Source organism: Porites lutea, chromosome 7, assembly GCF_958299795.1.
Source record: "Porites lutea chromosome 7, jaPorLute2.1, whole genome shotgun sequence".
Classification (NCBI taxonomy): domain Eukaryota; kingdom Metazoa; phylum Cnidaria; class Anthozoa; order Scleractinia; family Poritidae; genus Porites; species Porites lutea.
In genome coordinates this window covers 23,282,323-23,306,817 of record NC_133207.1, presented here as the reverse complement: position 1 = coordinate 23,306,817, position 24,495 = coordinate 23,282,323, and the positions used below count along the sequence as shown (strand labels likewise).

General features: G+C 37.4%; 3 protein-coding genes and 1 non-coding gene across 4 annotated transcripts; 1 reads left to right on the top strand and 3 right to left on the bottom strand.

Annotated features, from left to right (window-relative positions):
- Positions 1–6,646: 6,646 nt before the first annotated feature.
- On the bottom strand, positions 6,647–11,764 carry LOC140942530 (tubulin--tyrosine ligase-like protein 12). The gene is made up of 3 exons (XM_073391446.1): positions 10,728–11,764; positions 7,885–8,854; positions 6,647–7,562 (listed from the first exon to the last, which is right to left on the bottom strand). The coding sequence occupies exons 1-3, from the start codon at positions 11,700–11,702 to the stop codon at positions 6,991–6,993; spliced, it is 2,517 nt and encodes an 838-aa protein (XP_073247547.1). The 5' UTR covers positions 11,703–11,764; the 3' UTR covers positions 6,647–6,990.
- An 84-nt stretch (positions 11,765–11,848) lies between these two features.
- Positions 11,849–20,399, top strand: LOC140942531 (E2F-associated phosphoprotein-like). The gene is made up of 5 exons (XM_073391447.1): positions 11,849–11,984; positions 14,461–14,597; positions 16,257–16,538; positions 17,777–17,945; positions 19,967–20,399. The coding sequence occupies exons 1-5, from the start codon at positions 11,917–11,919 to the stop codon at positions 20,265–20,267; spliced, it is 957 nt and encodes a 318-aa protein (XP_073247548.1). The 5' UTR covers positions 11,849–11,916; the 3' UTR covers positions 20,268–20,399.
- A 747-nt stretch (positions 20,400–21,146) lies between these two features.
- LOC140942532 (uncharacterized) lies at positions 21,147–23,134 on the bottom strand. Its single transcript, XM_073391448.1, has 4 exons — positions 22,898–23,134; positions 22,605–22,665; positions 22,367–22,470; positions 21,147–22,129 (listed from the first exon to the last, which is right to left on the bottom strand). The coding sequence occupies exons 1-4, from the start codon at positions 23,102–23,104 to the stop codon at positions 21,977–21,979; spliced, it is 525 nt and encodes a 174-aa protein (XP_073247549.1). The 5' UTR covers positions 23,105–23,134; the 3' UTR covers positions 21,147–21,976.
- Positions 22,218–22,289, bottom strand: Trnam-cau (transfer RNA methionine (anticodon CAU)). The gene has a single exon. It is a non-coding gene; the product is annotated as a tRNA-Met (tRNA).
- Positions 23,135–24,495: the final 1,361 nt, after the last annotated feature.

Below are 24,495 nucleotides of genomic sequence, written 5' to 3'. Positions count from 1 at the left end.
GATACTGGTACTATCCGGATACTGGGCAACATACTGTAGGTGTCAATGGAAGAAAAAATTAACATCGTGCAATATCATCTTGAAATGAGCCCATAGAAGCGTTAAAAAAAAGAGAGAAGAAAAAAGAGAAACCTTGATGCGAAGTTTATTTACACTCCACAAATTCGTGAGCTCTCTCCCTTTTTCAGTTCGCTTCCATCTTTCCCCTTTTCCTCCAGAAACGCCTGATACTCAGGCTATTTACACGGTCAGGGTCGCCGTACTATCACAGCGCCGTACTGTACTGTATACCCCCTACTGGTTAGCCTGCTTAGCAAGCGCAAGAGGGGGAGGGGCAAGGGGGGTTTCCAGCGCTAAAGAAAGGGAATGGAGCGCTTGCAGCACGCCCATAGTTTTTTCCAAAACCCGTTGTTTTTTGAAAATAAAAATTAAAGCAGGAATAAAATTGAACAAAGACGTATTAATTTCTCTGCTATTGATGATGTTGTTACTTTAATCTTTAAGGGTTTTGAAAGGGGCATCTACTCATCCTTTCTTCAACATTCAAGCAACTCTGATTACGTACTGATATCATCCCTGAAAGTGCCAAGACGATGCCTCTTACAGGTATCAAAAACCAAGCTATAATGAGAAAACTGTGATTGAAGACCATCCTTAGGTCTCCAGGGTGCATAAGCAGAGATAAATTGTTGGTCATACCTAAGACTACTTTACATTTGATTACCAAACACAGGTTGCCAAATTGGCAACTTTTGTTTTTATATTGGTTTTCTATTAAGTAATGATCCGGGTATTAAGGTGGATAGCAATTTCTTTTGTTATGCGGCAACGGTGCTTTCCCCACATAGGAATGTTCTCATTTTTACACAGAGAATGCATAAACCTACATGAAGGCCGTTTACGCAGTAAAATGCATTTACACTCCACACAGACAGAAATTTCGCAGTGAACGAAAAATTGTTAAAGTGCGAGAGTTTTGGTTTTTAATATAAACAGAGAGGAATTTCAGCTAATTTCGCAGTTAAGGAAAATGGTTAAGTGTGAGATTTGTCTGTCATTCCTAAACAATAGGTAAAACAATGTAACTTCTATGCCGACCAATATTGAATAATGTACATTTCATGTGATAAGGTAAGCTTTGGGAAAATTTTTATTACTGACGTGTAAAAGTGACCATTCTGATTATGTTGACTTCAGAAATGTAAGCAAGAGCTCCCTCTCTCCATTAATACCCCACTCCTCTCCTACAAGATGCAGGATACTAGCATGCAAATACAGCCCCTTCAGAAACTCCATACTGATGACGTAATATCTGTACGGAATCTGGTCAGAAAACCTGAGTTACATTGTTTTACCTATTGTTTAGGAATGAGAGAGAAGACAAAAGGCGACAAAGGTCGAATGTAAACCGGGTTGTAAACATGATGAATCTACCACAAAACAGTCAATAGTTCTGGGCTGAGTTGCTCAAAGCATGTTTAGCTTTAACCATTGGTTAAGCAGTATCAAAACCAATACGTTGTCAAGGTATTAAACGCTGGTTAACGCTAACCATGCTTCGAGCAACTGGGCCCTGGAATATAACCTTCTTTAGACAAAGCATCTGAGTTTTGCCGGAGCTCGTTCGCAGTAGAACACACAACTTCACCATGACCGACCAAGAGAAACATAAAATAAAACAAATTTACAATAACCCCATGACTACTGGATTTATTATGTAAACATTGATTTACGTCATTAGTATGTAATTTCTGTCACTGAGGAGCAGACGTTTCTCCTGGCGAAATATCCCTTGCGGCGAAGAGCAAGAAGAAACGGCTGTGTTCACAGGCTACTCAAAAACCAGCATTTCCAAATTCCAATTCGACCAAAAATTGGGTAGACTAAGAACCACCAACTGGATGTGCTACCCCTATATCTTTATTTTACTTATTTACCCTTCTTCACGGGAACACAAAGTAAAAAAAGCACAGTAGATGAAGTAAAGAAGAAATTGGCAAACAAATCTCGCATATTTTATTCACATGTGCTGATGAATACAAGTGGTAAGGTTGTGATGGCAGCAATTAATACGGTTTCGAATAAGCAGAAATTAGCACTAAGTAAAATTGAGTTATGGAGAAAAGATTAAATGGAAAAAAAAAACTAAAATTACTAAAAATCCTAAAACAGTATCTGGTATTACTCAGGTTCTCAACAGGCTAGGGGTAGATTGATCATTGGCTAATAAATGCAGCTGTTTTTTTATTGGTTCTGGCTGGACAAGTAGCAGCTATGATGCCACAACACTCTCAGAATGATTTAATGGATTTCCGACAAGGCCCTTAACAACAGGGTTGTTGACATAAAGGCCCTAACAACAATAACAGGTGTTTTTACAAGGACCATCGAGAATAGAAGTCTTTGAGAGCTTAATGACTCTAACAGCAGCTGGGAAAATAGGAAGCTATGATTATGTTCTGCTAAGGTTGTGTTTACATTGTACTCTGATACAGTGAGATACTTGATAGAGATTCACCAGTATGATATGGTGGGTATGTGAATTTGTAAGGTTGCAACATAAATTTACACTGAAATCAGGTTACACTGAACTGAAATAGCCTACCAGCAAGCTCCCCATCTCACATGCCGCTCACACGAGACGTCTCTCGTGATATCCCCTAAATGGAGCAACTGCTTGCATGCTACATACTGATGCAAAGTTACAACCTTGTCTTTTTTTTTCCCATGAAATAAAAAAAAAAACATTTGTCACTCATATTTCCTTCAAAAATCACTTCACTCCATGTTCTTGTAGACCAAAAGTATAAAAAGACAATTTCAACATATCTTAAAAGCCAAAAACAAAACATCTCTATTACAGTGTCCCAGATATAGATGGTACAGAGTAGAATGTTCCCACAATGCATTGCAAACACAGAGCCTCAGAAATCTTGCTTCCCACCTTCTACCCAACCAATCCTAGCTGAGATCCTGATAGCATCAGCTTCGACTATTTCAGCAGTTACTTATGTTGTGGTTCTACTTTATCTTTGAATGAAATGTTATTTTTCTTTTTTTCATGCTCGCCATAAAACATTACTATTCCCACCACCCCTTAAAAAACCCCTAAACCACAGACAAAATTGAACCACAACACTTACATTAGTTTATTCTCTACACATAGGGTAAGGCTTGTCTGTCACATACCGAGTAATACAGAGCTTTAGATTTGATGAGGAGGGAGAATACGAGGACAACATTTAACTAATCATTCAATAGACACCCCTGAAAGTTTCATTGTACTTTTTTTTCACCACAAAGCTTATCGAGGAGATCAAACCCAAAATTCTTAACATTTGATAACTTGTTTTTGCCGCGACGACATTCTCGCTAAAACTTGTGGTAATAGAGACGATGGCTATCACATTTTATTGCCAAAATGGTTGGTTGACACACACGATCTACTTATTATAGGGAAAATCTTGTTCTCGTAGTCATCCTCATCTTAGAATCTAAAGCTCTCTACTCACTAATTTATGACAATTTATTTTGGTCAATACTGTAACCTGCTGCTTATAAGCCCTAGATTGACACATCTTTGTAAGGTTTTTCAGGAGAATATAAATGGAGGGGTGTATATCAGAGGAGGCTTAACCCTTTAAAAGTCCCAATAGTGACCAACATCAATTTTCTCCTAATGATATCTGTACATTGTCCAGAGACTAGGTTATGAGAATTAATAAAATGATCAGCTAAGAGAAAATGCTTTGATCTTTTGTCAAATTCTCTCAACTCATTCTTTAAGGAAATATATAGAGATCAGTTTGGAGAATTTGTATGTGGATATTGGGGCTTAAAGGGTTAAAACCAGAATAGGAAAAGCGCTTCAAAAACAAGCTATAGCAGCTAATCAAAATATGTTTTACATTTATAATCAGATGCATTTTTTTTGTTTACAGGTAGACAGGCCTATAACTAAGAAGGGGGGAAGGGGAGCGCTTATAAGCCGGAGTTTACAGTACCTGTACTAGTTACTTGGCTGTACCAGCAGGGGTTATTCATTCTAGAACCTAAGGATTTAGAACTGAAGACAGGTTAAGAGCTAATTGCCACCTCACAAAGTGGAAAAAAACAACTTTGTAATAGTTGTTATTCTCCATGGGAAATTGACATTTCCACAAATAAAAAATTAAGGTTAAAACATGAAAAAAAAAAACACCTATGTTACATAATCGGTTTCAGGAACCCCACAACAGATGACATTTTACCACTCAAAAACCAACACATAAGTGGAGCGTAAGAGCAACAATATTTGCGTTTTGGACAAGCTGGCAAAAAAAAAAAAAGATGCAAAGGCATTGAAAGATTCACAGTTACACTAGGGTCACTTTAATAAAACCTTTACAAGTGCAATTTACAAATGTAGCCATTGTTTTAAAGTCTAAAAACAACAGCCACACTAGTAAATCGCACTCATAAAAGTTTCTTTAGAATAGCCAAAAAGGGGTCAATTCACAACTTCATTAATAATTTTGCACTACCTGTCCAAAGACAAACTTCCAGTGTTAAGCAGGGTGTTTGCTTAAATATTAAGAAAATGGAGAAGCAGACAAACAAAACAAAACAGAGGTTTTCCAAGACACTCGCTAGTAGAATACCCAGTACATGTATAGACAGTAAAAAAAATTTTCTCAAAAACAGCACATTGTGAAATATGCTTTGTTAGCACATAATATAACAAAAGAGATTAACTATAAATTGTCACACAGCCACTAAAAAGCAAAATGAACAATTTTCTACCCAGTTAAAGTTTTTCAAGGTGAAAGATCACCATTTTGCTGCACATATGACAAGATTATGTGTTCATAAAAGTAAAACTAACTAATCAGGACAAAAGATTTGTTGACAACCTAGGCCTGAATCTAAACTGGTCAACTCTCTCTTGGAGCAAGTTCATGCTTGTGGATCAAAAACTTGTATCTCATGCCAGCTCAAAGCTTGTGAACCAATTTATCATACATGGTGGAAAACGTTCAGCTGTCACAGCTGAATACAGCAAAGTAGTGGTATTTTATAATCATTTTATTGAGAACTTTGAAACCAGTCACTCAATGTCACTGTATATGAGTGGGTTCAAAGTTTGAAAAAAATTATGCAGACTCACAATAAAAATACTGCGACTTTGACTAAAACAGGTGGCAAGTTTTTAAGACTGGGTCTTAAATGTTATGCAAAATACTAAACAAATTTTCTTGTTTTGACACATGCAAATGTGGCTTATAAAATAATTTTTGCACCTTCACTCAAGAGACCCAGTCAATTTTAGACTAAAATGAGAGTCAAGACCAGAATATAGGGACAAAATAAATTTGATTATGGGTTACAAAAAGTTAAGCAATGAGTTAGTACTTTCAAGCTTCAAGTATCTTAATCCAGACATGCATACTGCAAAGAGAATCTTAACTATGAAAAGGACATCATTATAATGAACATTACAGAAAAATGAAAAATGGCTAATTTTGAGAACCTCTTAAAACGATCACTCCTTATGGAAAAAGGAAACAAACAGGAGACACAAGTCTAACAAATTACAGTATACTCAAAAAATAAAGCAAACTTTGTTCACAATGACCAGGCTTATGAATTTGACGACACACTACTGTACACATCCAGAAAAAAATAAAGTAATGCTCACTGATCTTGCCGAAGAAAAAATAACAATATATTATATTCATTTGTATGTACGTATTGGCGCCATGTGTTAGTGAGAAGAAATAAAATAGTACAAAATATGGTGAATCATAAATTATTGATTACCCTTTAAATCCACCTAAAAACCTTTATGCACAAATAAAAGAGTAATCACTAAATGTAAATATATCCTACAATAAGAATGAATTTGTGACTGGGTATTGTAAAGGAATTTAACGTACGTGAGGAAAAAACACTAAAATTTTCATGATGATAGATTTAACACAGTCTAATATAATCAACTGTGAAGCCTGCAGCAATTTTATCATCAAGCATGTGGAGCAGTACATGCACCAAACAAATGGGCTGTTACAACATTCATATTATCAGCTGATAACACAGTGTTCTAGAAATATTATATTTAGTAATAGCATTCCTCATCTAATCTTAGTCATTAATATTGCTCTATATGTGTATGGACATAATCATGCAAGGTCAGCTTCACTAATGCAGAATCAAATAAACTCATTATTGTTAGTAAATAGTCATTTGTATTATCATTTTCTTCCCGGTATAACAAAATTACTCCTCTATGTCACATTTGTCATTTTGTTTCCTGAGTTGAATTCTTAAGGACTTTATACAGGTTTTAAACGAGAAAGGAAAAGTTGTTGTCATAATTTTTTATGTTCTAGTCCTCCAGAAAATGCCACAATATGAGGTTTTACTTCATTTTGTAGTGAACGCCAAAGTGATGTATTAAAAAGTGTGATGCTTGTGTAGAGCTGCTGTTTTTCTCATAAAGCCAATTATTTTTGTGACGTCGTTGCCATGGTTGTCGTGGTTGCTCAACCCTTTAAGTCCCAAGAGTGACCAAAATAAATTTTTTCATAATAACATCAATACAAAGTAAAAAGAAATGTACATACTGTAGTTACTTTTTTATCTCAGGTAATTTGTATTTTTCCTTTGTTTCAACTTCATTGGCATACATTACCATAATCAAAAACAAAAGAAAAACAAAAATTACCAAGATAAAAAATTAACTGCAACATCCACACCAGTCTGCAGAATTTGAGTGTGGATATTGGGGATTATAAGGGTGAAGCTCCCCAGTGACAATGAATATGCTGTAATTCATGGGAAGAAACTAAAAAAGAGCAATTTTGCATACAGGGAATGGCATTGATTACGTAAATGGGGTGATTATTTACATATACACAACTTTTGTATTGTTACATTAACACTCTCAATCAAGATGATTAAATACCCGGTACTCTTTCATTCCTGTACAACAAAAGGTCCCCTTTGATTATTTTACCTCACAGACACTTGGCTGATGTTTACACTGTCCAAGCACTCGCCGTTCTGCCCAAATGCTGTGACAAGGACATCAGAAAAGCACTTTGGACTGTCAAAAGTTGGTGTGGGATCCACTCCGATGATAAGCGGTTCCAAATTGTCTTTTATGAGAACATCAACACCATACACGGCACAAAGATCTCTTGCCGTGCGGCTGCCATCTTGTAAAGAGCACAGACTTGGTGCCACAGCATAAAACAACTTACCAATGCTCTTGTAAATCTTTGCCTGAACATCATCCCATGACATTTTCCCCTTGACCAAGTAATTTGCACTGAAGTCTGCTAAAAATTCGCTGTGTGTCACCTTGTGGTTGACCACCCCATTATGCTTTACATCTGACGTGGATGAAAGAAGAGCTGACGAATCATATTCATCTAAGAATTGATTCTGGTTTATCTCCCTCTCTGCCAGCTTGACGTGTGGAGTATTTTGCACAAGGACCTCTAATGGCACCAGCGATTTCACTGTTACTGCATACTGTAGACAGAATCGTCTCTTCTTGCTGATTGCTGTTCGAGCACAATCTAAAATATAGTTGAACATACAATGTTAGCCAAACTTTTGCTTCCAACGGCAACATTTTACACTGATTATGGTGGCAGAACTCCTAGATCAAAAATAATAGAAAAATGTTGTCCTTTTTCCTTAAAATGTTTTACTAAATCTACATGCATGTTCAAGACTAAAGGGTAAATGGCTAAATGTAATTAAGGGGAAGTTAACAATGAAACAATGCTGGCCAGCAGTGTCTTTCACTATAAATCATATGCACTGTATGTAAGTAGGGGGATAAACTAAAGACCTTGTTCACACCCAACAGTGTTATCCTAGCATTGTTCTACTTACAGTAGGAAGCCACCAAATGGCCCATCTCTGTGCACCTCAAAACCCTGCGCAGATCACTGGTGACAATTGGTCGTAAACTGAAGGAACTTGGATCTGCTGCTCGTAAAATCCAGTAGCTGGAGATTGCTCTGCTGTAATGGTCAGCACACAAAGCTGATAAATGGATAGACATGTCATATGACATGGGGAACCAGGGTACATTTCCCCAAGTCTCCTGCACATGAGCAGCTAACAGATGGCGATGCAAAAGGTTTTCCTCCCCTCCAAGTCGGTTGATTCTTGCATTATGTTGGATTCTTTGCCCCAAAACATTCCATTTTTCTAACCACAGAGCTTCAGCTTCTGTTAAAGACTCTACAAGAGTACAACCCAAATCTCTCAAAACTGGCTTCTTCTCCCGGCCATTCTTTTCCAAAAAGAACTTTAAGTTTAATTTTTTAGCTTTCAAAAGGGAACAGTTGACACTTTCAGGCTGTGTTGATAACGACTTGACATCTACCACCATATTGTTCTCTCTTGGTAACGAGGGAAATTTTGCCAGATCAACCACAAAATGACTGGGACTAACATCAGGTAACGACGAACTAAAAGCTAGGAGACGGGCATCTCTTTGTAATTGTGGTTCTGCCATACTCAAATGAGGACAAAAATTTCTAGTGCAAACATCGCCAACATTTATGTCTTCTAGAGGCCAAAGAAGAGAATAGAACACCCCAGTCACAGCAAAAGCAAATGGTGAGCACTTGACATTAGGATGAGTGGAGTGAACAATAGCTGATCCGCATTCATCCATTACATACCAAACAGGTGTTTGCTTGATTCCATCTGGACCGACTGCTGAATAGGTCTGGTTGTAGTACCACATATTCTCCAACACATCATACCTATCACAGTCTGCTTTCTGCCCCTCGTCTCTAGCCTGATCTGAAATTTCCTTTTCTGTCAGGTGTTTCTCACCTTTAATTAAAACCTGATAAGCAAGAAGAACAATTATTACATAATAAAAAAAATTATCATTTTTTATTGACACTTTGCAAGTAAACAATAATATTAGTCAGTACAAAAACAAATTCACTGAAGTCTGTACCATTTTGTTTCATCCACTATCACAGTGACTTCCCTTCTTTTTTTTCTTTGGTTTTTTAGTTGCCATGCATTCTCACTAATAAGGCTGCAATGTCTCCCTCCGTGAGCAATGAAGTTTGTTTTTCTTTTGGCAAACACAAACTGTGCCAAAATTAGGTGCCATTTATTCATAGAGTACAATTTGCAGTCACAACAGATTTGAAATATCTAGCTAGTCTTAAATCAGTAAAAATATTTTCCTGTCTTTAAGCACCTAAAAAACCAATGACATATCAGAGTCTTGACCCAAGGTCACCTTTTGGAATTCAGCAAAAATGAATCCCTTACAAAAATGCTTTTAATGAAACAGAGAATATTATTTTACCAGCATCTAATCAATGTTGTACATGTACACATTTAAGAAATAAGAATAACAATAATATTATCAATGCCCTCTTTAAAAAATTTTTTTGGGGGATATATATCAGAATCCATTCAACATCATCATTTTCAACCATCTTTAATACAAGAAAACATGGCTTTGGAGGTACATGTATATGCTGAATATAAAAAGCCAAGCTATATCTCTCTCAAAAGATAGAAATCTACAGTTTCTTCCTGAGGTCAATTTTAAAAGCACATGAGCAATAAAGTACAGCTAAGCAGCTTTGACTTAAGTGGTTGCACTTACGGATTTAACATTAATGCAAGACCCTTTTGACAAAGACAACAGGAGTGCAAAGCGTGTTATAAAAATCTAATTTGTCAGCTTTTTGTGAAACTCTGCTGCTACCTATCAATAAAATGACTTACAACAATGCAAAAAACCTGTTCATTTTACCCTGAATGCGAAAAATGCAAGCTGATGATTGTCATCCATATGTCATTTCAACACACGGATTGTCTCCAGGCAATTCACGCATTCCAGCTTTTGTTACAAAGAAAATTTATTCATTTGCCATTGAGGCTTTCAACTGAGACCTAAACATGAGGAGATACTGTAAGACAACATGTCGAGATGAATCCTTCAGCGTGATTCATCAGTCACCATGGGAAGTTAAATATGTGATTTATTTCCCCATAACGTTTTTTACGGATATTTTCAGAAGGGTGTTACTGTGTGTTATCAAAAGCTATTATACCCCTATATGCAACATTTATTTCTCACATAGCCATCAGGTGTGGTTTTGTAACACCAAGACCCACTCCCTTGAGAAGTGAATATTTATTAAGCTGTGTTTTAAAGTGTTTGTTTTGCGATCAAAGGAAAACGAAACGAAATACTAACTATGCAAGATGGCAAAAATTTCTTAGTGAGAAAAAATTCTCTGGTATTTCAAAATTCTTATCTGAGAAAACAAAATGAAGACAAGAGAACTGATTGCAGAAATACAAAACGACATCACGTATGGCAATATGCTTGAGGCCTGTAAATTTGTACACAATGTAACAAGATGGACATACGAATATCAGAAATGATTAAGGAATCAGTTTTTAACCACTTGAAAGTTGATGGCAAAGCCACTCAAGAAAAAACATCAAATTTTCTGTTTAGGATAATATTGGCTTCAATAACTAAAGTGAGCTTCATCAAACTTGTCGCTGTTCAGAAGTTAAATATAATTAGTTCATAAATACCTTGTAGCAAACTGTTGAGATCGCGATTTGACGCCGCGATAGAAAAATGCGAAAACTATGCACCTCTTGAAATGAATAAGCCGTGTCACGCTTTGCTTGGCACTTGGCGCTAAAAATTGTAAGATAAATTTAAAACTTACTGGCCATAACTCAGCTTCTTCATTCTCCGGTTTCTGCAAAGTCATAACCAACAAACCGGGAGAATCAAACGTCCAAAACGATTCATCGGGGCAAACATTTCCGTAAAACTCTCCATCAATAATAGGCGGAAAACCTTTCAAGCCCAAAGTCCATCGTTTCGTTGTCAATTTGTTTACAACATCTCGCTTTTTGGTCGTTACTGGAATCGAAACAAAAACAGCCATCGAGCCCTCGTCTTCTTCAAGCCAACTATACTGCGCGGTTGTTCCTTTTCCAAAGCACAAAGAGTCTGGGTATTGCTCCTTCTCTCGTTTGTACCTTAAGTACATTTTCTCCACGTATTCCTTAGAGAGAAGCTTTGCTTTTTCCATTCCAACCGAGTGAAGGAAGCCCGTCTTGAATTCCTCGAAGGCCATAATTTTTGACCTGTCTGATTTCGATGGCTTTTTACTTTCATAAGAATCGTCCGTGATTTGACACAAGGCCTCGATTAGATCACTGCCACTCGCTTGAAGAGCTTCTTCAGCTTTCTTCTTGTCTATTCCGGTAATTTGTGAAAGAACCAGGGAGCTGTCTAGCAGAGATTCGTCGCTCGAGGCAATTTCGCTAGCGCTGTTTTCAGGGCGTTGCATAATTTCCTTCATCCTCGCCAAAAGTTCTGGCGATTTTTCCAAATTCTTCTTTGCTGTCGAGCCTCCATCACTCGACCAGGCGTGCTCAATAAGAAACACGTCGCTGAATTTCTGCAAAGCTCGTTTAGCGTGAAGAGACCAACGACCCGGGGAACCAAATTGTCCTCCTTCGCGAACCTCAAAAACCTCTGCTGTGTCACAGCTTGCAATAGGAGTTAGCTTTTTGTAAAGCCTTTCCCATAATTGCTCGGGTAAGCCGATGGAAAGAAATTGAGCTCGATGTAAAGTAAAGAAATCTTCGCAGCTAATGCACGTGGTCTTCGCCGTACTATTAGACGCCATCTTCACTCCTCCCAACAATTGCTTTGCCTCTGCTCAAATTCACTGAACTGATCTATATCAAATTCTCAATACTTGATAAAAACTGCTTCTATTGAAGTATGTAAGGAGAAAAAATTTGTCGATCAACGAGTCACCCGTGCCAGTCTCCGCTGAGAAAATTCGTCACCAGACGAGACGAAACGGGGGAAGAAGGTATGAATATTCGAAAGAAATTATGATGGAGGTCGAAGACCCTTACAACATTGGAGGATTCAGCAGCTCAGACGATGACCAAAACGAGAGGTACTTCAGTTAATCACAGCTTTTGCGACTAATACGCGAAATTATATTACCGCCGCCCGGTTGAAAATTTGTTTGACACAAACACTTGAGTGATTTCTTGTTTCCTGAAATTTCACAGACGGCCATCTAACAACGTCGATACACATATACCTGTGGATTTATCCATCATTTACTTTGGTTAGTCGCGTTCTGTGGCTTGCTTATATGCCGGTTAACCTTTTATAAACCCATTTTATTTCGAAAGCATGCAGAAAGAATGTTCAATCTACGTTGTATTGACGTAAAATCAAAACCACGCGTACTGAGGCGTCAATTTCCAAGTCGAGTGGGGGGATAGGAATGATAAGGATGTTTATAACTTAGGCAGCTGTTACTGACATCTCTTTTCTTTGGCCCACGGGTGGAAAATGCAGAGTTGACACATTTTGTGAGTGCTTTCCATTTGCCCAACAGTGTCATGTGCGTACGGTGGTCACTTGTTATAGACCCCAACAATAATAATAATAGTAATGAAAAAATAAAAAAATAAAAAACTGATAAAAACTGATAAAAGACCCTGCACCTGTGCCATACATACAAATCTTACAAAATGTTTTAATTAATGTTTCATATTTTATGTTTTTTTTCCTCACATAGAGTGAACATTCCATTTATTGGAATGCCATGGTTTATCTTGTCTTTCCTGTGAACACTCTCCCTTGCCCATACCTGAAGCATATAACGCCTGCTTCTGCCCATACTAATAACATTACTAATCATTAACATTATTATTATTATTATTATTTTTATTGTTATTATCATTATCATCATCAAAATGATCATTGTCATCATCAAGATGACCTAAGTTGATTTTAGAAAACAAAAGTCACACCCCTTTTTGAGGGGGGCGTAAGGGGGGTCTGAAAACCGCAAAACCGCACAGAAATACGCCAAAAAACCGCAAACCGCATAGGATTTTTTCCCGAATACCGAAACCGCGTACATGTAGGCCACAATATGAAAGCTGACGTCAGCAAGACTTGTGATATATTCTGATATCATAACACTAACGATATCTTGTACTACACTGTTGTACTCTATTTACTACTAACTAAATGCCAAGTATGCTGGTCATGTACTTGAACGAGTATCGATTATCTCCCTTGACTTTAATTTGAAAAACTCTGTCACTGATCCTGTACGTCTTACATTGGGTGACTGATTACTTTGGATGACCCTGTGCTAGTTGTGGAACGCGGAATAAATGTTTCTTCTGGAATTGTGACCTTCTTGTCTCGTAAAGACTTCACGTTCAGTGGAGAAGACGATTGTTAAAACGTACAGCTCTTCTGAAATTCTCCCCTTCCTTACCTTCTTCATAGAAGATTGCCACGCAATTAATTATTACGTCCTCTTCGCTTTCAGTTGCGACCTCGACGACCTCAGTTGCCATTGTTGGGAATTGAATCAAAGCAATGAGAACACGAGGCTGTACGGCTGTACGGCTGTACGAGCTAACATCCGGCATGGAATTTCACGAAGTCGACGCGTCCTTAGCCAAAACGGTTAATCACATTAAGTATTAACTGGAAAAGGCCGTAATTGCAAACCACAGAGTTAAATTGTAAGCTGATATAATGAACCCTGATGCGTTGTAAAACAAAACACTTGGCTCGCGCTTGCAAAACAACCGGATGCCGACCGTTCTAGAGTGTTATCACCGCAGACACTTTTTTTTCACCGAAAACCGCGACTTAAAGGTTGTAATAACCGCAAACCGCTTAGTGTTTTGAAACCGCAATACCGCGAGTTAAAATAAAAATTACCGCAAAACCGCACCAAAAATAACGCAAAACCGCATCACCGCAAACCCTTACGCCCCCCTCCTTTTTTTCAACTCCCCTGTTATTAAGTATCCTCCTTTGAATAAGCACCAGAACTCCGCACATGTTTACTTGCATCTAAAGTCACATGTTCCTTTAACCTCTTATGTCATGGGTCCTTATTCTACATGCTCCTCAGTCTATAAATCCACAAACTGACATGAATAGAATCTCACATAAAAATATTAGACAAAAACAATAACCACATGGGGATGATGGGAGAGCAGAAAGGGTGGTCCTCCTTCCATCTTCGCCTCCTATCGCCTCCTATCGCCCCCTGCATGCTCCCTTTCCCCCTCCCCCCAGCCTCCTAGTGACGTAGATGTGGAGGAGAGAGGAACACAGCACTCGGCGGTGTTGATTGAAACTTTTTGGATGGCCCTCCTTATACATGTATAATTGTACCTTCAGTTACACTGGCAGAAATGTTTGATAGCCCCCCTAAAATCTAACCTGAAAAACCCATGCCCCGCACCAAAAGAAAAAATCGCGATTATGAACCCTGCCTTAATGTAATTTTTGATTGTGTTGATGTTTTACTAATCCTTGTGATCCTTGGTTGGTGATTTTAAACTTACCTTATTTTCATTCTCTTTTGGACTATAATCCTTAAGTTCTGAGGATGAACTTGGAATGGAAGATTTATTAAAACATCAAAAACAACAGTCACACTCTAGCAGTGAAGATGAGTTTGAAAAAGAAATGGAGATGGAGATGGAAAATGTGATGAAGGCCTATGAAAATAAACATGGTAAGTTTTAATAGAGAACGTGTCTTTGGCTGTGGCTTCCATTTACCAGGAAATTCTGGTTGGGATGCACATGGTACACATGTTTTTCTACGCTTAGAAACAGACCTTCAGAACCAAACGTCAGAAAAATTTGCCAAGTATACGACAAAATTTTATCTTTTTATATCAGATCTCTGTTATCAGATTTTCTGATTCTTTTACTGTGAAACTCACAAAACTGTGAACACCAGAAATACCAGGAAAGTTATTGTGTTGTGAGGAAAAAGCCAAAAGGGTGTGAGCAAACTAAACTGCAAACAGCAATGCAACAGTTATTAGTTTGTGGTTTTGAGGTTTGCTCGTAGGAACTGTTAACTCAGTCTTGTAATTGGTCATCAATTTAGGTGCTGACTGGATGGTTTCTGAGTTTGATGTAATTTATTGTAATTTTCCAGTATAGTTGTTGGTTTACATCATATTGTATATTAGGTCAGAAGACCCTTATGATTAAGTCTGGCTTCCAGTTGACTCTCTCTTCAATAATAAGAAATAGTAGAAAAAATATTGTTTCTTATTATAAGGAACACAAAACATTTTTTTGAATAATTAAAATTAGCCAACACTTGGGAATAAGGAGTACAATCAAGTCATGTATTTAAAATATGTAAATTAAAAATTAAGTGCCTTTAAAATTAGTATGATTTTTTTACAAGAAATGTGGAGCAAATTATCACTAGAAAGAGATACAAGCATAAGACAACCAATTGCTATTCAAGAAAAAGTAAACATAAGTGTAAACATCTCCAACGATGGTATGAATAACTAATTTAAACATATTTTCAAGGAAGATTAGTTTCCTGGGAATTGTAACTGGACATCTGCCCAGTTGAATTCACTCAAAACTTGAGACTGTCTTTTGAAAAGATACCGTACTTGCCAGTTTGGCTCCACTTTGGCTAGGATGTTATTTTATCTAAAAGTAATATTTGAAAATTTCTTAGTGATTTTTGTTAATGCACAAGTTTTTTTTAATTTTAGTTTTAAAAGTAACACCTCATTCCTTTGAGACTGGTCTTGAGGCTAACTGATCTTTAATTTAAGCTATTAACTGCAATCAAATAATAAAAGCATTTTTTGCTGGCTGCTCTCCATAAGGTTTTTTTTGGGATACTGATGAGAAGTTTTTAAAATCATTTCTTATTTTTGTCATAGGTCAAAATTTTATTCAGGTTTCAATGGTTTAGCCCTAGTTTGATCCCCAGCTTCCTTTTTCACGAAGCCTAATTGCTAATGATAAGCTGTTTCTAAAATACCCCCCCAGTAAGGGAGTTCTGCTACACTGCTACAGCTTGTTTCCAAGTGCTTTTACTGATTCCAGTTAACCCCCCCCCCCCCCCCTGGATATAAAACCCCTCCTTTATAAGCTCTTCTAAAATGTTAACTCCTTAATTTTTTACGAAGATTTATAAACCGGGTAAAGAGGTTCCATATTCCTGTAAATAAAGGAACTAACCTAAGGCTTTAGTTAACAAAAAATTGTGGGGTTTTTTTATGAAAAATTTGTCCATCCATTAAGCCATAACCTTTGCTCATTGTGTCTGCTTTACTACTGGAGACAAATCATGGGAAATGTCTGTATGATACTTAACAAGGGCATTTAAATTTGAATAAATATTTTAGGTGATAATGCAGAACAGAAGACCATCCTGCACACTGAAAATCCTCAAAATGACGCCAGTGCAAAAGCTGACGGCAATGGAACAACTGAAGAAACAAATGATGTCTATTCAGAAGATTACTTTAGCTCAGGCTCAGATGATGAGCATTTAGTTGGTGGGCAAGGATCAAAGTCTAAAGAACGGAGGAAAATGTTAACAAATGATGAACTTTTGTATGACCCAGACATGGATGATGAGGATGAAAAGTGGGTTATAAAACAGAGACGTGACCACAGACAAAAAGGTTTGACGTCACAACCTGTTGCTCCTAACCCTCTTTATTTCGCACTTGTAACCTTTAGTTGTCCTGATTATTTTGTTATTACTCCATGTAAAAGCCTCTCTTATGCTGTTTAAGGGGGGGGGGGGGGGGGGGGGGGGTATAACAACTGGTAGAAATTTTATTATTTATAATAATTATCTGTCAGTCAACTTGACTGTGGAAAACTGACTTTGAGTCAAATAATGTGATAGTTTACTCTTCTTATTATTGGATGATGTACAATTATTATTTCTGTATACTTGGTTTTGTTTTATTGGGAAAATTCCAGACAGCTGGGGATTATTAAGTTTCTTCCAGATTGCTCCATCAATTTGTGACTAAACTGGATATTTACAGCAAAACCAGCGAAGAAAACTTTATGACATCGCAACATTCGCTCTACTGTTCTACCAAGCAGAAGACAATGGCACCGACAAACTATTTTAAGCCATTTCGGATTGTCAAAATAAATTTTTCGATGGTCAAGGATGATGTACATAGGATATATCTGCTTGTAACTTCTCAACATGTCTATCTTACAGGTCAAAATTAAATTCAGGTTAAATTTTTTAACCTAGGTTGATTCTCAATTTTCTTTGTCTCCTTGCATAATTGAATTAGGGCAAGGAGACAGAAAATTGAGAATCAAGCTGGGTTAAAAAATTTAACCTGAATTTAATTTTGAACTGTAACATCTTCATCAACCTGGACCAGAAATTTCCTCTGTTTTCCCAATTTGAAATTAGAAAGATATGCCTACTCACTGAAGGCCTTCGAAACCAGGCTGTCAAGCCACTCTCCATGGAGCATTATAAAGAAATTCTATGTGAATTATGAGAGGAATTGATATCACTAGCTGATATGAGAAATTACTAATATATATTTACATTTAAATTAGAAAGATATGCCTACTCACTGAAGGCCTTCAAAACCATGCTGTCAAGCCACTTTCCATGGAGCATTACAAAGAAAAATTCTATGTGAATTATGAGAGGAATTGGTATCACTAGGTGATATGAGAAATTATTAATATGTATTCACATTTAAATTAGAAAGATATGCCTACTCACTGAAGGCCTTCAAAACCAGGCTGTCAAGCCGCTCTCCATGGAGCATTACAAAGAAAAATTCAATGTGAATTATGAGAGGAATTGGCATCACCAGGTGATATGAGAAATTATTGATATATATTCACATTAATTCATTGATAATTATTACAGTGTGTGAGCAAACAAAAAACAGTGCAAGTACCCATGAAAATCAAGGGACAAGTCCGGCAAATAAAAAGAAAGCCAGAACATCAAAACAGGAAGTGGAGAAAGTCCCATCTAGTGATGCTATATTATCTTGTCCAGCCTGCATGACAACACTGTGTATTGACTGCCAGAGGTTAGTTCTGAACAAATGATTCTGGCCTTTGATGAGTGAGGATAAAATTCTGTCAAGTGACGTGACCTTGAAACAGCAATATAAGACTAGATAAAAGTGGTGGCCAACAACAAAAAGGTTAAATTCTGACAGGGACATGGCTTTTTAAACTCCTCAAAATGCATAGACCATATTTGGAATTCAGACTAGGGACATATGTACCCTCCCCCCCTCCCCCTCTAAGAGGGCCTCTTTGACTTCCTTACATGTAAATGCTCAAATTAGTACCCTGGGTGCCTATTTAATTTCCTGAGTTGAAAGGAGGCACTTCTGCCAAGGTATATGCTCATTTTGAGGGCACTTGTCTGGTTCTTTAGAATTTTAGCCTCATTGTGTTAGTGTCTTTGTATTAAGTGAACAAAAGTATAACATTAAACAGGGCAACTAAGACAATCTTTTTGACATATTTTACTGCGTGGCGCAAAATTTTTGCGGGTTCTAATTTTTGTGATTTTTCCGCTATCCGGAAAAATAAGTTCCCACAAATAAAAATTACCGCAAACATTTTTCCTGCAAAAATTTACTCCAGAGTAATGTATCGGTCAAATCGAAGCTTCAACATGTCCCCCCCCCCGGGCAACCCCCCGGGCATTTGACTTTTTTGAAAATTATTGTTCAAATTCCCCCCTACCCAGGCCAAAATGCCGTTCAAATGCCCCACACAAGGGTCCATTCAGGTGATCAAATGCCCCCACCCCGGGGACATTTCACAGGCACATAATGACAGAAGGACGGCAGAAAGGCCTTCAGTTGTCGAACAACAAAAACTGAGAAACACTGTTAGCATATTTACTACAAACAAACTTCTCGTGCAAAGCGGCGGAAATCGCTGCCACAAGGTCACTGAATGCTCAGCTTTTCTTGGTCTGTCATGCAACATAGAAAACGTTCTATAAAAAAAATCCCACCCACTACATCATGACCATTTCACTGACATGAATCATCGCTCACCTTATACATGCGGCAAGTCAAAGAAATATTGACCTCTGCTGAGCTTTTTATAGTTACATTGAATCGCCGGTAATAGGTCATTGTAAACACAACTTTTATACATTCATATATTCAAAACCAAGCTTGTTTAAGCCCTTTCCTCGTAACCAATTGGCCACAAAGGCCCAATCTTTTCCACGAAAATCCTCCAACACCGCGTCCCCCATGATAGCTCGCCACGCCAGAGATTTCAGATGAAATCGTGGGTGCAGTTCAAATTCCCCACCCCTAACACATGGAGATCAAATTCCCCACCCCCTGGAAGACTCTGATAATCAAATTCCCTCCTCCCCGGGACGGCAAAGGTGTCAAATGCCCGGGGTTTGCCCGGGGGGGCATGTTGAAGCTTCGATTTGACCGATACATAAATTCTCTAACTTTCATTTAATACGGTCATCAATGGGCCAAAAAAATTTGGCGGTAATAATGAGGTGACTGTATTAACAAGGGTTTTTTTACAAGAAAATGTATGGTCGTTTTGCCGGTCGGCTAAAAAAAGTGGTGGTAATAAAGAGGAGACTGTATTACTGAGGTGGCTGTAAGCCGGGGTACCACTGTATTTGAAATTCAGACTAGGGACATATGTACCCCCCCCCCCCCCCCCCAACAGGACGTCTATATTAATTAGTAAGGTGTGGTGGGGTTGAAGTTTCTAATAACAAGGGAATACAATTTTTAGCCTAAAGAGGGGCCCCAAGTTTTAATTTGAAAGGGACACTTATTTAAAGCTGGGCGTTTGTATTGTTGTCTAATAACCCAGGATTGAATGCATAAGTATATATTCAACTGGCTTTGTTTGTCATTTCCACTTATTCTATAGGTATGATATGATAAAAGTGAACTGTTATTCATAAGGACACTAATAGTAATGGCTATCAATAAGAGTTGTGCACCTCATAAGTTTTCTCTTAGCACGGATTCTCTATTATTATTATTATCATTATGTTTTTATTTTTATGTTAGTTGATTTGTTTGCCCCCTTTTTATTGCAGGCATGAGATATACAAAAACCAGTACAGAGCAATGTTTGTTATGAACTGTAAAGTTGTAGAGGATGAAGTTTTACGATATGAGCCTCCCCAGAAACGGAACTCAGGAAAAAAGAGAAGAAAGGGACAGAAAGGAAAATTAGTACATGAAATGGACAATGATAGCAATTTGACTACAATTGCTGGTGCAGCGTCGACGGATCGTTACCATCCTGTCACTTGCACAGAATGTAGCTCAGAAGTTGCCGTTTATGACACCGATGAAGTGTACCATTTTTTCAATGTGCTAGCAAGCCATGCTTGAATAATTAATTATAATGATTGTTAAATTATTGAGTAGAAAAATAAATCAAGTCTTCTTGTTTCATGCCTATAAACAGTGAAGCACACATTAATTAAATTTAAAATTAGACAATGCAGCAGCATGGAAATATCACATGATTCTTCAGATCCTACAATTCAACTTGAAATACTGTGGTGGTCCTTATGCCTGCTATTGTATGGTCTGTTTATAGCCCTCTTAGTACCTAGAGATAAGCAGGATAAGAGCAAACAAAAAAAGAGCTTTGGGCACAGGGGGTAAGAAGGGGCAAGAGGACTACCTGCTCCCACCCTGCCTTCATCTGCATCACCCAGTCTCCAGGGATAAGAGAGGAAAAAGAAAAGCTTGAGGGGTGGGAAGGGTCAAGGAGGTTACCTGCATCCCCTCCCTCCTTTATTTTCTTCATCTCCAAAATCTTTTGCCTTTGACTTATTAACAGAGAGTCTGTTTATAAAGACTTTCAATGGCCATCTGCAATCTCATAGTTACATTACTGATGTATGAGAGAACTATTTGGAGTGTGAAAGTTAGCAGTAGATCTAAGGGAGGCAAGCCTCCCCATGAGATCTTTTCTTGCAAATATTTGCTGTTTTCGACTGGAACTATTCTTCCTTTTGATCTGGTGACTCTGAACTTGATCAAGGCGGTAGTTGAAAAACTATTTGATGAATAGCCTAAACTACCTTCACTTGACACTGCCATCTACCATTGCTGTTCGCTTGATAGAAATTCTCCTCTGTTCTGATTAGCTGAGAGATTTTTAAGCACAAAAGAGCAATCCATGGCAATTGACCGGCAGCCTTATTATAGGGTTAGAGGCTCCAAGCTTTGCTGATAATAAAATGTTTTCAGATAACAAAGTTTAGTTGAGCTCTTTTTTTTATTTTTTACTGATGGGATATTTACAGTAAAAAACGTATGCTGGAGGAATGTGCCACTGAAGACTAGAATTCAGAAGATCTTAAACCGAGGCAGGGCATCAAACTTGTGCTGTGCAAAAGGAGGTCTTCCTCTCTGATCTATCCTATACTTGGTCTACATTATTAATTTTAAAAAAAATTTACTGCTGCAAGTCAAAGGGAAAATGGCTCTAGAAAATTCATGCCAAGGAGGCACAATACCTCAAAAAATTTTCCCTACCCTTAAAAAGATGATCTATTAAATCTGGTGCATAAAAAATATACAGTCAAACACCACTTTATACAAACAGACACCCGCTTAATACAGATACCTTGTTAATGCAAACACTTTTTTCTGCCACCCTCAGTGTCCGTATTTATAACAGGGTTTTACTGTGTAACTGATCTGAAAAACAGGTGCATCCCTAGAATCTTCAACAAATTTTTTCAACTCATAACATTTGTTGGGTGGGGCTGGGATAGGGGATGGTGACCCTTTTCCTCTTCCCTGAGTGTTTTGGATTCTATCCTAACTGTGACATGAAAAACTTAACTTCAGATGTTTTTTACACGTCTAGCTCGTAGGTGTGCACGGTATTGTTTCTTGAGCAAAAGATTTCAGTGCTTTTTTGTACTATTACTAAGGTATTGAAAACAAACTTTTCCTTTGGTCAAAACGAGGAGAAGCTGGCGTGGGTGCTATGACATTAAGTTGTTGTTGCTTTTTTACAAATAAGGATTATTGAAGTGTTCCAAAGTTTTTCGTTCAATATTTTAGATATGTGTAAGTTTTCACAGTTCGATGTTCACGTTCTTTTTCGATGTTAGGTTATCCTCGTCATGGGGTTCATGTCCTTCAAGGTATCCAACTTTAGGATATTTTGCCACGTAAAGCTTGTTGTAAATACCATCCAAACGCGTCAGTTCCTCGTCCGATAAATCATCCTTAAAAATAAAGCAAAAGTGAATTTATATTTACAAGCAAGCGAAAAAAGAATCTGGAAGAAAAAAAAATGCATGGAAAAAAAAGGATTAGCAGAGCGAGGTTTTGATCCTCGGACCTCTGGGTTATGGGCCCAGCACGCTTCCACTGCGCCACTCTGCTACCGGTGGTATGATTAGGGTAATTTCAAGGTATTTATTCTACACTATGACGCAAGTTGTCACGCAAACTTTTCTCACCAAATCGTCAGTTAGATCTTCCTTTGACATCGACCACTTTGCTAGTGCTCTTGACGCATCTTTACCAGAAAACAAATTATATTTGCCTCCAGGTCCATACACTTCTACAACATAAGGGAAAATTCCATATTTATATTAACTTTTTTATTTACTCTCATAATGACTTGTATTAAAGATTACCAATATCTAATTTAGAAATTATAAATCACAGATCGAGACTTTAAAAATATGATCTTACCTCTGGAGTCCGAAACATCGAACACAATTCCTTTGATTGAAACGTAGATTGGCAGAGAAGGCTGGAATAGAAAACAAAGATAAACAATTTTTGTGGATTTAACCACTGAAAGCGGAAATATTAAGCAGCGTTTTTCTATTATCAAAAACTGCGCTGTCATGAAATCTTTTTTTAAGATATGATGCATCGTATCTGCTTTCTGTTAGATGAATCCACTTTAACCCAAAATGAGGAAAAATAAAACATCTTCATTTCTTGAGTTCTTATTCTGCTACAAGCAGCTACATTCTTACATCTTCACCGTTGTATTTTGCCAACTCTTCCTTGGAAAACACTTTGTTGCCGTCTTCGTGGGCCACATTTTCATTTTCCTCTGAAAATGGTGAGTGATCGTCTACATTTTCAAGCGTTACATCTACCGCCAACGAGATAATCACTAGGAAAGATAACACGCTAAAAGACACTGCAAAACCGCTCTCCATTTTTGCGTAAATTTGCATCTTTTTGTCGTTCAGTGCGTTAAGTTACACTTGCATAAGGGAAGTGAAAAATTCACGTGACCGGAAGTTATTACCGTTTCCCGCCATTTCAAAGATCTGTCGCGGGTTGCCGGCGTTTTGCTTGTGACTGCGACCTTTTCAAAGTTGCGATCGAGTTTTGAAAAAGTTTTCTTACATTCTAGAGAAAAGCTGACGATAATTTTTGCAGTAACTACAGTTAAAGGTACTTTGTTTTATGTAGACAAACGTCGCATTCGATTTACGTATTTTTCATTTATTTCTGTAGACATTTCCCTTCCAAGTCCTCTGAACCCTTCGGCTTTCAAGAGTTTTTGATACAGTTGGGCTTTAAAAATTATGTTTTTGTTCTGATTTCTTCTTTCAATAATTCTAAGGAAGTTAGGCTATGCCTTTTAAAATACGTATGTTACGCCGCAAAATGTAATAATCGCCGTAAAATGTAATATTAACGCAAAATGTAATAAGAATCGCCGCAAAATGTAATACTAACGCAAAATGTAATAACATTGACGCAAAATGTAATAAAATTTTCAACGCAAAATATAATAATCTTTCAACGCAAATTGTAATAACTTTTCTAACGCATAATGTAATAACGCAAAATGTAATAATTTCCGAATAACGACGTGCATGCTATTTCAAAATCGGTATTGTGGCTCAGTAATCAGTAGCTGATCCAGATCTTCATTTGAATTATTATTATCAATATTGATGTTAATAATAGTAATAATATTTATTTTCTTCTTCTTCTTCTTCTTCTTCTTCTTCTTCTTCTTCTTCTTCTTCTTCTTCTTCTTCTTCTTCTTATTATTATTATTATTATTATTATTATTATTATTAATGAAATAACGGCTTCTGTGCTGAGCTAGTCTCCCTCGCAGCCGTGTTTTGTCTCGTCACGCAACACTCTGCCCCAACAAAGGAGGAAGAGCGTTGTGTGACGAGACAAAAATAGCCGCAAGAGCTTGCTGTACTGTACCACCACTGTAGCAACTGAGAGACTTGGTTTAATTTCAGATGTTGAATTTAATTCAGTCAAATAAAATAGCTGTTGTCGAAAACAAGTAATAGAATCAACTTTCAAAGCATAATTGAAATGCATTTAAAATATAAGATATCTGTCAAACTTTTTTTCATGAGAACCAGACAACTTTGGCTGTAGCTTACTTTTCCTAAGTTCTCACTTAATAGAGGCTGAATTGTTCTTAATGCTGTTTTTTAGGTCGAAGTTTCTTTTATGTTGAAGTTTCCAAGCTTTGCAAAGTCAAATCAGTTTGCCTTGTAAGGCAGTTGTCGTTTGCTTAGAACAGATAGCGCAAAAATTTTTTAGTTAGCCCAGTAACGCATTTTTGATTGGAGTAGAGCTAAGC

Bases quoted from the DNA above. Each gene is read 5' to 3' on its own strand.
- LOC140942532 (XM_073391448.1), bottom strand. From the start codon at position 23,104: ATGCAAATTTACGCAAAAATGGAGAGCGGTTTTGCAGTGTCTTTTAGC. The intron at 22,666-22,897 runs GTAAGAATGTAG...TTTCTATTCCAG, and splicing joins CAAAATACAACGGTGAAGAT to CCTTCTCTGCCAATCTACGT. The intron at 22,471-22,604 runs GTAAGATCATAT...CTTATGTTGTAG, and splicing joins CGATGTTTCGGACTCCAGAG to AAGTGTATGGACCTGGAGGC.
- LOC140942531 (XM_073391447.1), top strand. From the start codon at position 11,917: ATGATGGAGGTCGAAGACCCTTACAACATTGGAGGATTCAGCAGCTCA. The intron at 14,598-16,256 runs GTAAGTTTTAAT...TAAATATTTTAG, and splicing joins GGCCTATGAAAATAAACATG to GTGATAATGCAGAACAGAAG. The intron at 16,539-17,776 runs GTTTGACGTCAC...TAATTATTACAG, and splicing joins ACGTGACCACAGACAAAAAG to TGTGTGAGCAAACAAAAAAC.
- LOC140942530 (XM_073391446.1), bottom strand. From the start codon at position 11,702: ATGGCGTCTAATAGTACGGCGAAGACCACGTGCATTAGCTGCGAAGAT. The intron at 8,855-10,727 runs GTAAGTTTTAAA...CTTGCTTATCAG, and splicing joins AAGAAGCTGAGTTATGGCCA to GTTTTAATTAAAGGTGAGAA. The intron at 7,563-7,884 runs GTAAGTAGAACA...ACTATATTTTAG, and splicing joins CCATTTGGTGGCTTCCTACT to ATTGTGCTCGAACAGCAATC.